Source organism: Rhinolophus ferrumequinum (assembly GCF_004115265.2).
Source record: "Rhinolophus ferrumequinum isolate MPI-CBG mRhiFer1 chromosome 5 unlocalized genomic scaffold, mRhiFer1_v1.p scaffold_110_arrow_ctg1, whole genome shotgun sequence".
Taxonomy (NCBI): domain Eukaryota; kingdom Metazoa; phylum Chordata; class Mammalia; order Chiroptera; family Rhinolophidae; genus Rhinolophus; species Rhinolophus ferrumequinum.
Window position 1 is genome coordinate 17,088,849 of NW_022680355.1, and position 13,318 is coordinate 17,102,166.

Genomic DNA, 13,318 nt, shown 5'->3' on the forward strand with positions numbered 1-13,318 from the left:
TATGTACATCATCAAATATACCTCCCTCAGTCGTTTCGAATGTACCGCTAAGTTTAAATATAAGTTGATGAGATTTAATTTCAATACTTGTTGTAGATCCTCTCTTGGGTACAAAATCAGGGGAGGCCCCAGTTTTACATAGGTCTAGTTCTGCACAGGACAGGCAGCATATTGACTGTGTTTAGCGTCTTTAATTTTATAAATGCACCTGTGCATGCTGCCAAATGTGCTTCCTTGAGTTAAGAATAGATTCTTCATTCTAACATGAACTGACAAGACTGTGTTTCAATGTCAGTTGTGGAAGCAGAAAATCTTGGTCTGGGAGAATGGCAGGAAAGGTCCCAATCCTGTTTCAGGTCTCAGGTAGAAAGATAAAGGTTAACGTCCACTAGGTAAAGATCCAAGGGGGGTATGTTTACTTGAAGTTTGAAAACATAAAACTCAAACAAACAAACAAAAACTCCAGGAAGATACATTTGTGAATTTGGCAGTCATTTGATTCTCCTATTTTGGTTTTGAACAACGATCAGTTCTCCTCTTTTCCTTTATTAAAAAGATGATTTATACATTATGGTGGACGTCTATCGAGTTTGCCAGCTCCAGGTCCATTCCTCCCCCTTCTAGTAACAGCTTCTCAGTGTTCATCGGTCGCCTTTATTTGGGTAGCACTCTGACAAAGGATGACAGTGCAGTAGGTACCAGCAGGGCTCTGGAGTAAGGCTGCTTGGCTCTATTCACTCATGCTGTGTGACAAGGAGTGTTGGACTTACCCTTTCCAAATCTTGGTCTCCTCCTCTATACAATGGGAATAATAATATTACCTACTTCATAGAATTGATGTGAGGATTAATAAATAAATATGGTAAAGCACTTAGAACAAGGTCTGATGCATAATACGAACTCAGTAAGTGTTAGCTATTATTTTAAAGTTCTTATATGAAAATTTAACTTCCTTAGGGAATTTGTAAGCATATCTTCTATCATTGACTAGGGCTATAGAAGTCTGTAACAGCCTGATCTATTTTTTTGTCCTTATACATGTGACTTGATTTTTCTTTTTCTCTTGAGAAAATCCAAGGACTGTTTTTTTGCAGACAAGTTTTTACTAGGATGTGTCTTGATCATGATCATCTATATATTTTCTGATACATGATGTGCCCCTTCAATCTGTAGATTTAAGTCTTCATTTCTGGAATGTTTTCTTGTGTGACATCTTCAAATATTTTTTGTTCCATTATTTCAGTCTCTTCAGAAGGGATACCATTCATGAATACAGGTAACCCCTGTGTAACACAGTTGTTAGGTTCCTTAAAAATGCCGTGTTATGCGAATCCGTGTTACACGAAACAAAGAACTAGTACAAAAAAGGGGGTTAGGTTCCAAAAATTAAAAAAACATACTATTATATTTTTATAATTAAGAGAAATATCTTTATTAAAGCAATTTTCACCAAAAGTATAACATGTTAATATGTATTAAATAATGTTTTCTTCATCATCACTACTAAGCACCATTAAATGAGGACATTTTCTTTTTGACAAGGTGTCTTCATCTTCTGAAGTTAATACTCCATGAACAAAATGGATTTAAAATTCTAATAAATTTTAAAATTTTGTAGTCAAATCTGATAGGACATCCACGCACAAATGAAAAATTTCAAATGAGGTATCTTTTGCTCTTAAAAGCTTTTATTACGTTTGTGTTATTCGGGGATTTCCCTAATTTAAAATGAGATATCTTTTGCTCTTAAAAGCTCTTACTACGCTCTGTGTTGTTTGGGGATTTCTCTAATTCTCAAACCGTGTTAGAGTGAAACCGTGTTCTAGGATGCCGTGTTGTACAAGGGTTTTCCCCTTCTTGAACCGTTTTAGAGCGAAACCGTATTATAGAAGTGCCGCGTTATACCGGGGTTACCTGTATATTAAACTTCCTTTGTGTTTCATATACTTTTCTAGCAAATCTTTGTTCCATTTTATTTTCCCATTACAGTTGTCCCTTGGTATTCACAGGGGACACAGGGGATTGGTTCCAGGCCCTCCCGCGGATACCAATATCCGCAGATGCTCAAGTCCCCTATATAAAATGGTGTCGTACGTACACAGTCCTCCCGGGTATTTTAAATCATCTCTAGATTACTTATAATACCTAATAGAGTGTAAATGCTATGTAAATAGTTGTTACACAGTACTGTTTAGGGAATAATGACAAGAAAAAAATCCTCTGTACATGTTTAGTTCAGACGCACCATCACAGGCCTAACTAGGTAGTACACGTCAGCAACAGCATAGCATTTTTTTTCAAATATTTTCTGTAGGAGGTCGGTTGAATCTGAGAATGCGGAATCCGTGGAAATGAGGGCCAAGTATACTCTTGATTTGTCCTCTGTATCCCTTAAAAGGGTTTCAGCTCATTTCCTTGTGCCATTTCTCTGTAGTCTTTATACCTGTGGTTGTTCTGTTTCCTGCTTCTTTCCTGAGCTCCTCCAGATCATGTTTTAATACCTTCTGTGGTCTTGCCCTGTGTTTCCTGAGCAAATGCATCTTTGCAAGTTCTTGCTTTATACAAGTTGTTTTTTTTAATTATATATTTGAACATGAATTTTACCTATTCTGTAGCAAATTTTTTTCTTGTGTTGATTCTCCACTGCCATTTGTTTTTCCTATTTCTTCACACCTTTTTTATTAATTGGTGGAATTTTGGAAAGGTTTTGTGCTGGTTCCATCTTGACTTTTCATCATGTGAATTAGATGAGTTCTTCCATGAAGAGCTATTAGAGAATGGGCCTTAGACACTTTCCCAGGCTAGCTGGAATGTTCCTTGGATCATGGTCAGGTTCTTTATGACATAGGTTTGTGACTGAAGGTTCTTTTAGTCTTTACATCTTTTGAATAGAGATCTGAAACAGCAATGTTGAGTGCCTCTTCCAAACCTTGCCTCCCCCACACCTGCTGTTTACAAAGGTGGTAGTTCTGTGTGACTCCTCATTCAGCTATGTCTTTCCTCTTGTAATGTACACTGTCAGTGACTTACGTTAATCATCAGTATGTGGGGAATATGATCAAGTAACTCTATTTTAACTCTTTCTAAGAACTAAGCACACAATTTAAGATGCCTGAAATTTTGTAGCCTTTGCATGAAGAGGCTTCGAACATCAAAGTGTTTCAAACAATCCATTTGATGGGGGAGATGACGCCCAACTTTTAATAAGGAAATGTTTTTCCCTGTAATATGTCTTACTGAATTTTAAACAATTTGTCATGTAGGATGTATCTATATGAGGTCATTTAAAATATTTTTGATTAATATATTTTTGGACCAAAGCATTCTTAAACTTTTCTGGAAAAGTTTCTCATCATATAAAAAAACCCCCCACAATGATTTGTAAGTTCTAAAAATCATCAAGTTTACATACCATTCTTCCTCCTACGATCTGTGTTTTACAGGCTCAGGTAGGTAGAGTGTCCTATATGCAAACTTGGTGACAAACCTGGGACTTGAGTCTAGTTTTTCAGATTTCTAGTTCTTCCTATTACCCCAGCTTGCTTTCCTAGCTTGTCACTTTAGGTATTAAAGGCAGAATAATTTAGAAATTTTCAAATGTATTCACTACGTTTGCTTTAGATAGTATTAATTTCCCCCACACCATCTGCCCAGTTCTAAACCTGGACCACACAAACCTGATCCTTGGCAGGAGGGCTGGTTGGTGAAGAGCTTGATGGGCATAGAATTAGTAACTCTTTCATGATGAGCTATTGAAAGCACGCCTTCTTTGGGGCCTTTAATGACAATTTTAAGGGCATTAAGGAAATAGAAATAGAAAGATATAGGACCTAACCTTTAGTCATCCAGCATACCTGCCAGAGCTTTCTGGGATGGAATTGTTGGCTGATGATAATAACTGACTGACAGTGGAGTTGGAGTGGAACGAAGGGACGTGTTTGCAGCCATCAACTGATCCCCTAGAAAAACACGCCAGGCTGAAGGAAATGGTCAGTTACTGGAGAAGAGTCCAAGCCAGGGCCCTGAAGTAAACAGAATTAGGTACTTTACAGGCTAAGGTTGAACCATTCTCAGGGAACGGTGCGTTTTGTTTTCTATTGCAATTTCCAGGGTCAAGATCTCTTATTTTACATGCTGTCTCGTGAGAGAGAAATGACCATATAAAGTCAGACTAAATCTGTCTTTGGCCTTCTCACTTCCTTCTTTGGTCCACAGGACCATTCTTCTCAACTCCCCATTAAACATTCGAGTCTTTTCTTCAGGACTTAGTCCAGCTGAGGACAATTTGATAATGCTGAATGAACATCATTACTTTGGAAAAGAAAGAAAACTTCCTACCATAGCATTTCCACCAGTACAACAAATACCAAATAGCTGTCCTAAGTCAATTTCATTTCTGTATCCATTCCACACACATTCATCGATCAGCTATTACGTATAAGTCACCCTGCTGGTGCTGGAAATACAGTGGAAATACAAAAGTCAACATGTCCCTTGCCCTCATGGACCTTACTGCTTGCTGGGTGAAGTCATGGCCACGGAGCCACATGCTTTCTCTTCCCTTGTACTGCTCCTGCAAAACTGCCTCTCTTTGCTAGGGAGGAAGAAGAGATAGAGCATCAGCACTTCTTTAGTTCTGGGGACAAAATTGTTTTCATGAGCTCTGGAGGCTGATCCTTAGGCAAGGAGCAAAGAGGAAATAGGGAAGAAAGAACTGAATAAAAAGGAGAATGAGTGGGGAGAAAGGAAGGAGAAAAAATACAATATGCTTGTGGTGGGGCATGGGAGGATGCCAGCTGGGATCTCAGTTATGCCTGGTTCCTACTTTTCCTACCTAACCTTTGACCCAAACAAAAGATATAGTTCTCCAAATATATTTTGTATTGAAGGGAATGTTGTATGCTTTGGATTTAGGTGATGTGTCCCAACTTTGAGAGAGGTTCCTTAGTAATCCATCTTGGAATTTGGGTTTGTCAATTCAGTCTGTGTTTTTAACAGCCAAGTAATCCCCTATTTGCTTTCCTCAGCGGGGAGAGCCTTAAGCTAAAAGCCTCTGAAAGACAAATCAGCACCAGGGTATGGAGGGATGGGGCTGCCAGGGTACCTTCTGACCTCCTGGCGGCTGGTGAAGAGGATGAGGGACCAGTGCCTGGTTCAGCCTGCATCCAGGCTGTGAGAACCAGGCAGAAGGTGCTGGATGAAGTTTCCCTTTCAGGGAGTAGAATTTTTTTTTCTTCCTTTTACAGTGAAATTGGAACAGTCCTGGGAAAATGGGACAGGTGTCTCTAATCAAGAGTCAGGGCTGTTTACCCAGCTCAGCCTAGGAGCTGTAAGAGAGTGATAATCTTGATCCAGGGAAAACTATAATTTTCCGGAACAAGAGATAGTCCTTGCAGGTTGGGGCCGGGGATCCGCACGCACGTGGGTCGCCCTCTGACAGATGGACATGGAGGAGGGTAAGCAGTCAAAGTACACCTCTGAGAATGAGGTCAGAGGGAACTCTGGGTTCCTTTCCCCAGACTGTAGGAAAGGATGTTTCAAGGCACATGACCTGCCACCTGGGTACCCTACTAAGCCAGGTGGGGCTAGGAGGGTGTGGATGCGGCAGATGTTCACTTTCCACTAAGTCTCTGGGCTTGCGAGGCCAAAGAGTGGCCAGAGGAGGGGGGAGAGAGAGGGTGGGAGAGGGGGGACGGGGGAGAGGGAGAGACGGAGAATGGGAGAGGGAGAGAGAGGGTGAGAGAGGGAGGGAGAGGGAGGGGGGGAGAGAGAGAGAGAGAGAGAGAGAAAAGAAGAAAGAGAGAAACCAGGAGGGGCCAAGCAGAAGCGAAGGCCGGCCCAGATTCGCTGACCGCTCCAGCCCCGGGCCGGGGCAATCCCAGGGGCGCACAGAACCCGCTCCTGGCCAACCCCGAATCCACCCACCTCCCAACAGCCAAATAACCCTGAGCGTTTTGCTTCTAAAGGGAAAACGAGGCAGCGCCCGGCAAGTCCTGCGCGTCCCCGGCCCTGAGGCGCCCAGGCTTTCTTGTCGCCACGAGGCCCCCTCCCTTCGGCCACAATAGGACGCCAGCGCCGATTTTGGTGCAATGCGAATTAGCTCCAGTCGCTGAGTCGGGAGGACTGACAGGTTCGGGGAGTGCCGGCCATCGCACGGAGTCAACGCCCACCTCCGCCGGTATCCCGGTCCCCGCCTCCGGTCGCCATAACAACCGGCCCCCGCCCTCCGGGCCCGAGCCGCGCGGGTTCGCCCTGGCTAGTGCCGGGGGTGCTCCGGGAGGGCGCCCCGCATCCCGGAGGCTAGGCGCCGCCGCCCCCCCCCCCCCGCCCGCCGCCGCCGAGCGCGACGCAGAGGCGCCCCCTCCCGCCGCGGTGCGGGAAAGCCCTCGCGCCCCCGAGACTTGACTTTGCAGAATTAATAAAGCACTTCAGGGGCTGGGCTCCTCCCGCGCGTGCCTCAGCGCCCCGCACCTGCCGGGTCCCCACACCTGCCCTGTGTCGGGCTCCGGGGCGCAAGCGGCGGCCAGGAGCGTGGCTGGGCGGGTGACGCCGTTGCCTCTGAGCCGGGGGCGCACGACATCCCCGAAGGCGGCAGCGCCCGGGAGGCGGGGAGGCGGGGAGGGCGGAGAGCCCGCGGGAGGAGGAGGAGAAGGAGGAGGAGGAGGAGGGAGCTGGCGGGCGGCGGGGAGGCGGAGAAGGGAGGCAAGAAAGTAGCAGAAAGTGAGGCTGGCAGCCGGCTGCAAAGGAGCCGGGCGAGCAGCAGCGGCGGCAGGAAGTCTGTGCCCAAGAAGAGCAGAAATAAGAGCCAGGGAGGGACCGCGGCGGCGGCGAGAGTGAAAGAGGAAACTGCAGAAGAGGAAGCTCTGCCGCAGCACCGAGGCTCCTCCGGCTCCCGCGCCCAGCATCCCCACGCCGCCCGCCCCGGCCCCCCGGGACCCTCCTGCGCCCCTGCCACCCGGCGCCCCCTCCTCAGCGCACCCGCCGCTGCCCCACGCGCCCGGCCACGCCGCCTCGCCGCCCTCGTCTGCCATGGCCCGGGAGAACGGCGAGAGCAGCTCCTCCTGGAAAAAGCAAGCGGAGGATATCAAGAAAATTTTCGAGTTCAAGGAGACTCTTGGCACGTAAGTGGGGATCGGGGAGAAGAGGGTGGAAGGGGCTGCGGCCGAGGTGCTTAGGCGGTTCCGCTGCCAACAACGCCGCCTCGGCAGGAACCGGCTGGTCGCCGCGTCCTCATCGTGGGTTCTCTGCTCTGCGGAACCCCCGCGCGCCCAAACGCGTGGGTGTGCGCCCCTGGGCGCGGGTGGGTACCGCTCCCGGGCGGGTGAGCTCTGGGCTTTGGGAGGACAGTCCCCGCCGGCGAGAGACTTTCCACTTCCCCTGACACCGCCGCCCTCTCGACTTCTTTCTCCCTACGCGTGACCGGGGGCTGAGATGGTGGATTTTCTGCTCACTGGCTGTGCGCGTTTACTCACCGTGTGTGGGGGCGCACTGCGTGGACGAGAGATGTGGTCACGAGAAGAATCGAGCTTCGGTCATTCCCAGTTTTGCCCCTCCATCACCTATTCTTACAGAATTAACATCTGCACGTACTAGGTGTAGGCAAGACTTTGGAGGGCCACGCGATTGTGGAAGGGAAGAATTTCGCAGTGTGCAGGGTCACGTGGGGATAGAGCCTCACCTGAGCGTCTGTCCATTTCACGGAGCCTCAGCCGCACACGCCAGAGTACATGTCTCCCGGGGAGGGTCTGTGAGTGTCGCCGTACCGGCGGTTTCTCTCCAGCGCTGTGTTTAGTCCGATGCTGATAGCTGCGTCTCAGGAAAGCAGAAATAATCAGAAGTCGATGGCATGGATGCTGCAAACGTGTGCCACTCCGCTCAGCTGCGGTTCCCTTTCCGTCCCTGAGTTGCTTTTGTTTGTTTTGTTTTGTTTTGGGGCGCCTGAGAATAGGTGGGGAGGCTGATAGTGAAAGAGAATCAGGCACTGCTGAATGAATCTGAAGTTCAAGTTATTTTCTCCCCTCATGTGATCAATGTCAGTTGTTGATCATTATCTGTCAGTATATACACGCACGTGCTACAGGAACTGGACGTTTTGCAGGGGTTCATAGAGGTGTTGATTAGGCTGAGAAGAGAGAGAAGAGGTGTTTCCTAGGTTAAAAGAGTATGCTCTTCTTTCCTTCCTCTTTTCCCTTTTACTTGTTTTTATGGTTGGTTTGCTTTTCCAGAACCATATTTTCAAACCCAGGTTGTCTTCTGCCCCACACTCAGGGTCCACTGCAGTTCTTTGGGTCGTTTTTCCTCACTCCCACCCCCATGTCTGCAGCAGGTTTCCTTCCCAGAGTGAATCTGTGATGGTAGCCTTCCCAGCTATGCTTCTCATGCCCAGGAAAGCACGCTTGCAGAGGTGGAGAATAGGGTCTCCCAGCTGTGGTGCGTTGCTTCACGGTGGGCACCTGTGGGTCTACGCTTTTTATCTCTATTGCAATGAAAACAGAAAAGACTTAGCCTTTTCATAAAGAGGGGTTTGGGGCTGCCTCTCAGCATGGCCAGTGAAGGGGTGAGTTTCGGTGAAAAGTTTCGAAAATTACCATTGAGGTGTGTTCGGGTTTGGGGCTGTGGCTGATGCAGCACCTAGCAGTGTGCCCTCGCCTGTGGTCCCTGCACTGAAGATGTGGCTCCGGGTGAGGGGACAGGAGTAAGTGAGTCCCACCTGCTGAGAATGTGTTCCTTTGCGAGGCGGTGTGTCCCCACCTGGGCCCCACGTACTTGTCCCTCTGCCTGCAGCCTCCAGGCAGACCAATGCAGTGTTCCCTTACTGTGTCCTGCTCCTGGGGAGAGCCCCACAGCCGCACCTCTGCAGTGGCAGGCTGCTGAGGCTCAGTGAGCTGTGGCTTCACTGAGTAGCTCCTGCTGTCGCAGGCGCTGCTGGGGGATGACTGCGGTGCTTTCCACCTCTAGGAAAGATTGGATTTGCCTTCTGGAGCCGGAGAGACCGTGGAGCTCTTTGCAGAACAACCTTGGACTCTAGCCACGTTCTTTGTGAACTTGGGTACAAGTCTCTGTTGGGGGCCCAATGCTCTGCCCTAGAAAGAATTCTTTGCAAAGAAGCTTCCCACTGTGGTCCTGTAGTGCTGGCAGGTGTTCTAGAAGAATGAAACACAAACAATAAAATGATCAAAATGTTTTTACTCAATGACATAATGATAATAATAGTAATTGTAGGTGACTTTATTAAATGAATACTAAGTAGCAGGCATCATTCTAAGTGCTTACATGTGTTTACTCACTTTACTTTCATAATAACCTCATTGAGGTAGGTACTTACCATTCTCCCCAGTTGGTAGATGGGGAAACTGAGGCAACAGAGAGTAAGTGACCTGCCAAACATGAGCTAGTTATTAAGTGGTGGAGCCGATATTGAATTTAGGCAGAACAACTCGTGATTATCCGTATGGGGTTGAGCCACTTTGTGGATTATGTAATGGCACATATTTAATAACAATATGACTTAGCTTTAGTACTCGCAAAGCTAATCTGAATATTAATGTAAAGAGAACATAATTATGGAGTAATCTGTTATCTAAATCTGTAACATTTCAAAGCTTTAGGGTCATCAACATTCTTTTGTCTCCTGGGTCTTTTCAGAAGTGGTCTGAAATTCAGGATGCCTGTTCACCCTGGGCCATGCCCAGCAGCCTTGGCGAATCTCAATAGAGGAGGTGTCTTCCGGCCTTACCAGTGTGGATGTTGAGTGTGGGTTCTTGTTTGTAATGAAAACTGGTGTAAGTCAAAGGCATCCACGATTACAATTGGGATTCATTTCCAAGGTGCTCTGCAGATGCGAACACTTTGTTTGTCACACCTTCACCATCTGTCTTTAACATCCTAAGACATTGAAAACCGAGCCAGACCATCAGCTTGCAGTGCTAAAATGTTAAAAAAAAAAAAAAAAAAAAAAAAAAGCATCGGAATGCCCTGATGAACCCCCGACCAAACTTTGTCATTTGATACTTGGCTGCCTGACCCAGGTGCCTTTCCGTGCAGAGCAGAACACTTAGTGTTGAGGCTAAAGGGTCTGGCCGTTTAGTCTGTGTGATCAAAGGGACCTTGCTGGAGGGTGGGGCCAGGAGAGTGAAGGCTGGCCTCAGAGGGTGGGAAGGAGGCTGAGGAAGCAAAGGGCAGCTAGGGAAAGGAAGACTCTGTGGTTTGGGTCTGGGTTGGCTGACACATCCAAGTCAGCCCTCAGGACCAGCCTCTCCCTCTGGGGCCTGCAGTGGGGCTCCTTTGACAGGGAAACCTGGAGCCTAACCTTACTTTCCAGTAAGGTAGTAAGACTTAATTGCTGTTTATTAATCAGTGACATGTTTTCAGATCCTTGGCACACTGTGAGAGCAGATAAATATTGTGTAACAGCAAATTAGGAGCAGTAAACATTTTTGTCCATGTATTTGCCGAGGCTTCTTAGGCTGTCTCTACGGTAGGTATCTTTCAATGACTTCTGAAACATGAAAATGAAAATATGCCATTTGGAGACATATGTGGATGGGCAGAAAGCTTTGGCGTGGTGTCCAGGAGTACCCCCGACTCATGGAAGTCACTTCTGTAATTTCCATGCCATGAAAGGCATCTGAACAGTGAAGGCCTTCATACTTACTACACGACGCAGACGGATTCTCCCAGTAGCCCTCATTTCCCCTGGAGTATAAGAACCGGCATGTCCTAGAAAACAGACCTTCCTCTCTGCGGGGTATGAACACACGCTTTTCTTACAGACTGAACATTGTATGTGGAAGTAATTGCTGTCTGTAAGGGGCTGGAGGATACGAGCCTGGCTCCCAGGTCTGGTTTGGCCACGAATCGGGTCTGTGGCCTGTGGCTTGATTGGTCATTGGTCCAGCTTCCTCATCTCTAAAATCACAGGCGCCGGGAAGACGAGATCATTTTCAAGTGCCCTGACAACGGTGAGATTTTATGGCTCGCCTTTCCCTGTGTGGACAGGTGCAGCTGACTGCTGTCTGGAGGGACAGTTTTATGCCCAGCTCGTGGCAAAGGAAAACAGCTCAGGACAGGATGTCAGCTTAATGTCAACAGCACAGTCCGCCCTCTTTTTCGTTAAATGAGGGTCTGCTGGGTGCTGCTTTAGGAAGGAGAGAAATACAAGTTTCTGTGGGGCAAACACTGTCTTTTCCCACTGGTATCACGCTTATGCTCCTTATGGTGACATTGTTCATTCTGTACACCAGGTGAGGATACAGAAGATTGATGTATCTGAAGGCCCAGGTGGAAAACAGGTTCAGCTGTTCTTTTCTTGGGGGTGTTTATGAAGGGGGGAGAAGGGCACTGCAAAGCTACTTGAGTTGGTTTGTGTATTTGACTGGCTGATTTAGTAGTATTTACCTTGGGATTACTCAGAATTTTAGAGTCTGGGAGAAGCATTTGAAAGCATATCACCGAGAGGGAAATAGGGGTGGGAAGTCCTCAGGTTTCTACCCAGGAGTACCCCAGCTGTAATACTTGTTAGAAGCTTGCATTTCTCAGTCTTCTTTATTTGAAGCGATATCAGTTCAGCCTCTGATACATTTAGAAATATCTATTGCATACCTGTTATATTCTAGGCACTCGGTGGGTGGTGAGGGATAGCTTGTGAGCAAACAGATAAAAATGCCTGCTCTCCTGAAGCTTACATTCTGCTGAGATGCCCGGAAAAAAAAATGAATAAGTAAAATGTGGAGTGTGTTATATTGTGTATGTGATAGGGAGAAAAATAAAGCAGGGAAATGGGGTTTTTTGGAGTGGGGGGTGATTGTAGCTTGAGGCAGGCTAGCCAAGGATGGCCTCACTGAGAAGCTGATGATTTGAATAAAGATCTGGTGGAGCCATGGGGTTAGCTGAAGGCAGAATGTTTTAGTCCGAGGGGACAGCAGGGGCTGAGGGCCTGAGGGTTTCCATCATGGCTTTGCTTGCTGTGGTGAGGGACTGGTGGGCTCAAGGGCAGAAGCAGGGAGAGATGATGATGGGGTCGAGCTGGTGAGTTAGATCCAGTTGGATTTTGGATCTACATTGGTACCTCGGTTTTCGAACGTAATCCGTTCCAGAAGCTGTTCGAGTTCTGAAACGTTAAAAAACCAAGGTGTGGTTTCCCCATAGAAAGTAATGCAAAATGGATTAATCCGTTTTAGATCTTTAAAATCAACCCCTAAAACTGCAAATTTAGCATGAATTTTATTATCTAATGATACCATAGATCCGTAAAATTAAGACGTTCGTAAACTGAAATGCTCGTCATCGGAGATGTTCGAAAGCCGAAGTACCACTGTATTTGGAATGAGAGCCGATGGGAATTTCTGGTGGATTGGTTGTGGACTGTGAGATTCTCCAAGGGTTCGGGGTTGCAAGAACAGTGCCACTGGTGGTTTGGGTCAGTTTTTCCAAGGATTTTCTGAGCACCTGTCCCTGGGAAGCTTTTTGGAACAGCTTAGAGGATAAGCTCACACCCTTTGAGCTTCTGGGCTCCCCTCGTGAGGGACTCCCGTATTCTAAGGTGTATTTCCTTCCTTCCAAGAGCTTGTATCTGGAAAGGGCTTTTGAAATATTTCCTCTTCTGTCACGGAGGGAAAGTTGTGATAGGCTGGACATTTCAGCAGCTGGAGAAACTGCTTCACTTTCCATGAAAATGCTGGGTTTTGCCTTTAGAATTACCCATCTAGGTCACTTTGTGGGTGGGCCTAGACCTATAATTCTCCCACTTGCTTGGGGAACTTACAGCCCCAAAATTTTGTGAAAAATAATAAACACGAGAACGTTTGCTGCTCCTTTCTTTGACAGCATGTTTTGTATTGGAGAGGAAAAGCCAAACGTTCTCATTGACTGAAAGCTAACAAAATCTAGTTATACATTAGTAGGATGGGATTTGGGAAATTCCATCTTTGGCTAGAGCTTGTCCCCAGAAGGTCTAATGAGGACTGTGTCTGTCTAACATAGAAATTTCTGGTTCAAACTTGGTAACTGAATGGACAGTAATCAGGCTTGGCAGGTGGACCTGTGTGTTCTCTCAGGGCAAGATTTTAGGGGTTAACTTGTTGAGTTTTTCTTTGGCTGGGTCTCCATAAATTCCTATAATCTTTCCTTTCCCCAGATAAATCTCCTTAAATCCCCTCCAATCTCTCTCCTCCTCTCTTCTCTGGGAGAGCTTAGGTTTTGGTCCAGCAGGGGATTGTCACATCATTGGTCAAATTGCACCCACAGTGGCACACCCCAGGACCCCAAGCCTTCAATCCTTACCAGATTTCACAGGGGTCATCAGGGAGCAAACAGCTCC

The 13,318-nt window shown here is 47.0% G+C and overlaps 1 protein-coding gene across 2 annotated transcripts in view; it reads left to right on the forward strand.

The window, feature by feature from the left end:
* Positions 1-6,709: 6,709 nt before the first annotated feature.
* CAMK1D (calcium/calmodulin dependent protein kinase ID) overlaps positions 6,710-13,318 on the forward strand; it is a 375,375-nt gene continuing 368,766 nt past the window's right edge. For both annotated transcript variants that reach the window (XM_033100675.1, XM_033100674.1), the window contains exon 1: positions 6,710-7,121. In XM_033100675.1, coding sequence (XP_032956566.1) covers positions 7,030-7,121 — 92 coding nt within the window. In that variant the 5' untranslated portion in view covers positions 6,710-7,029. The remainder of the gene's footprint in view (positions 7,122-13,318) is intronic.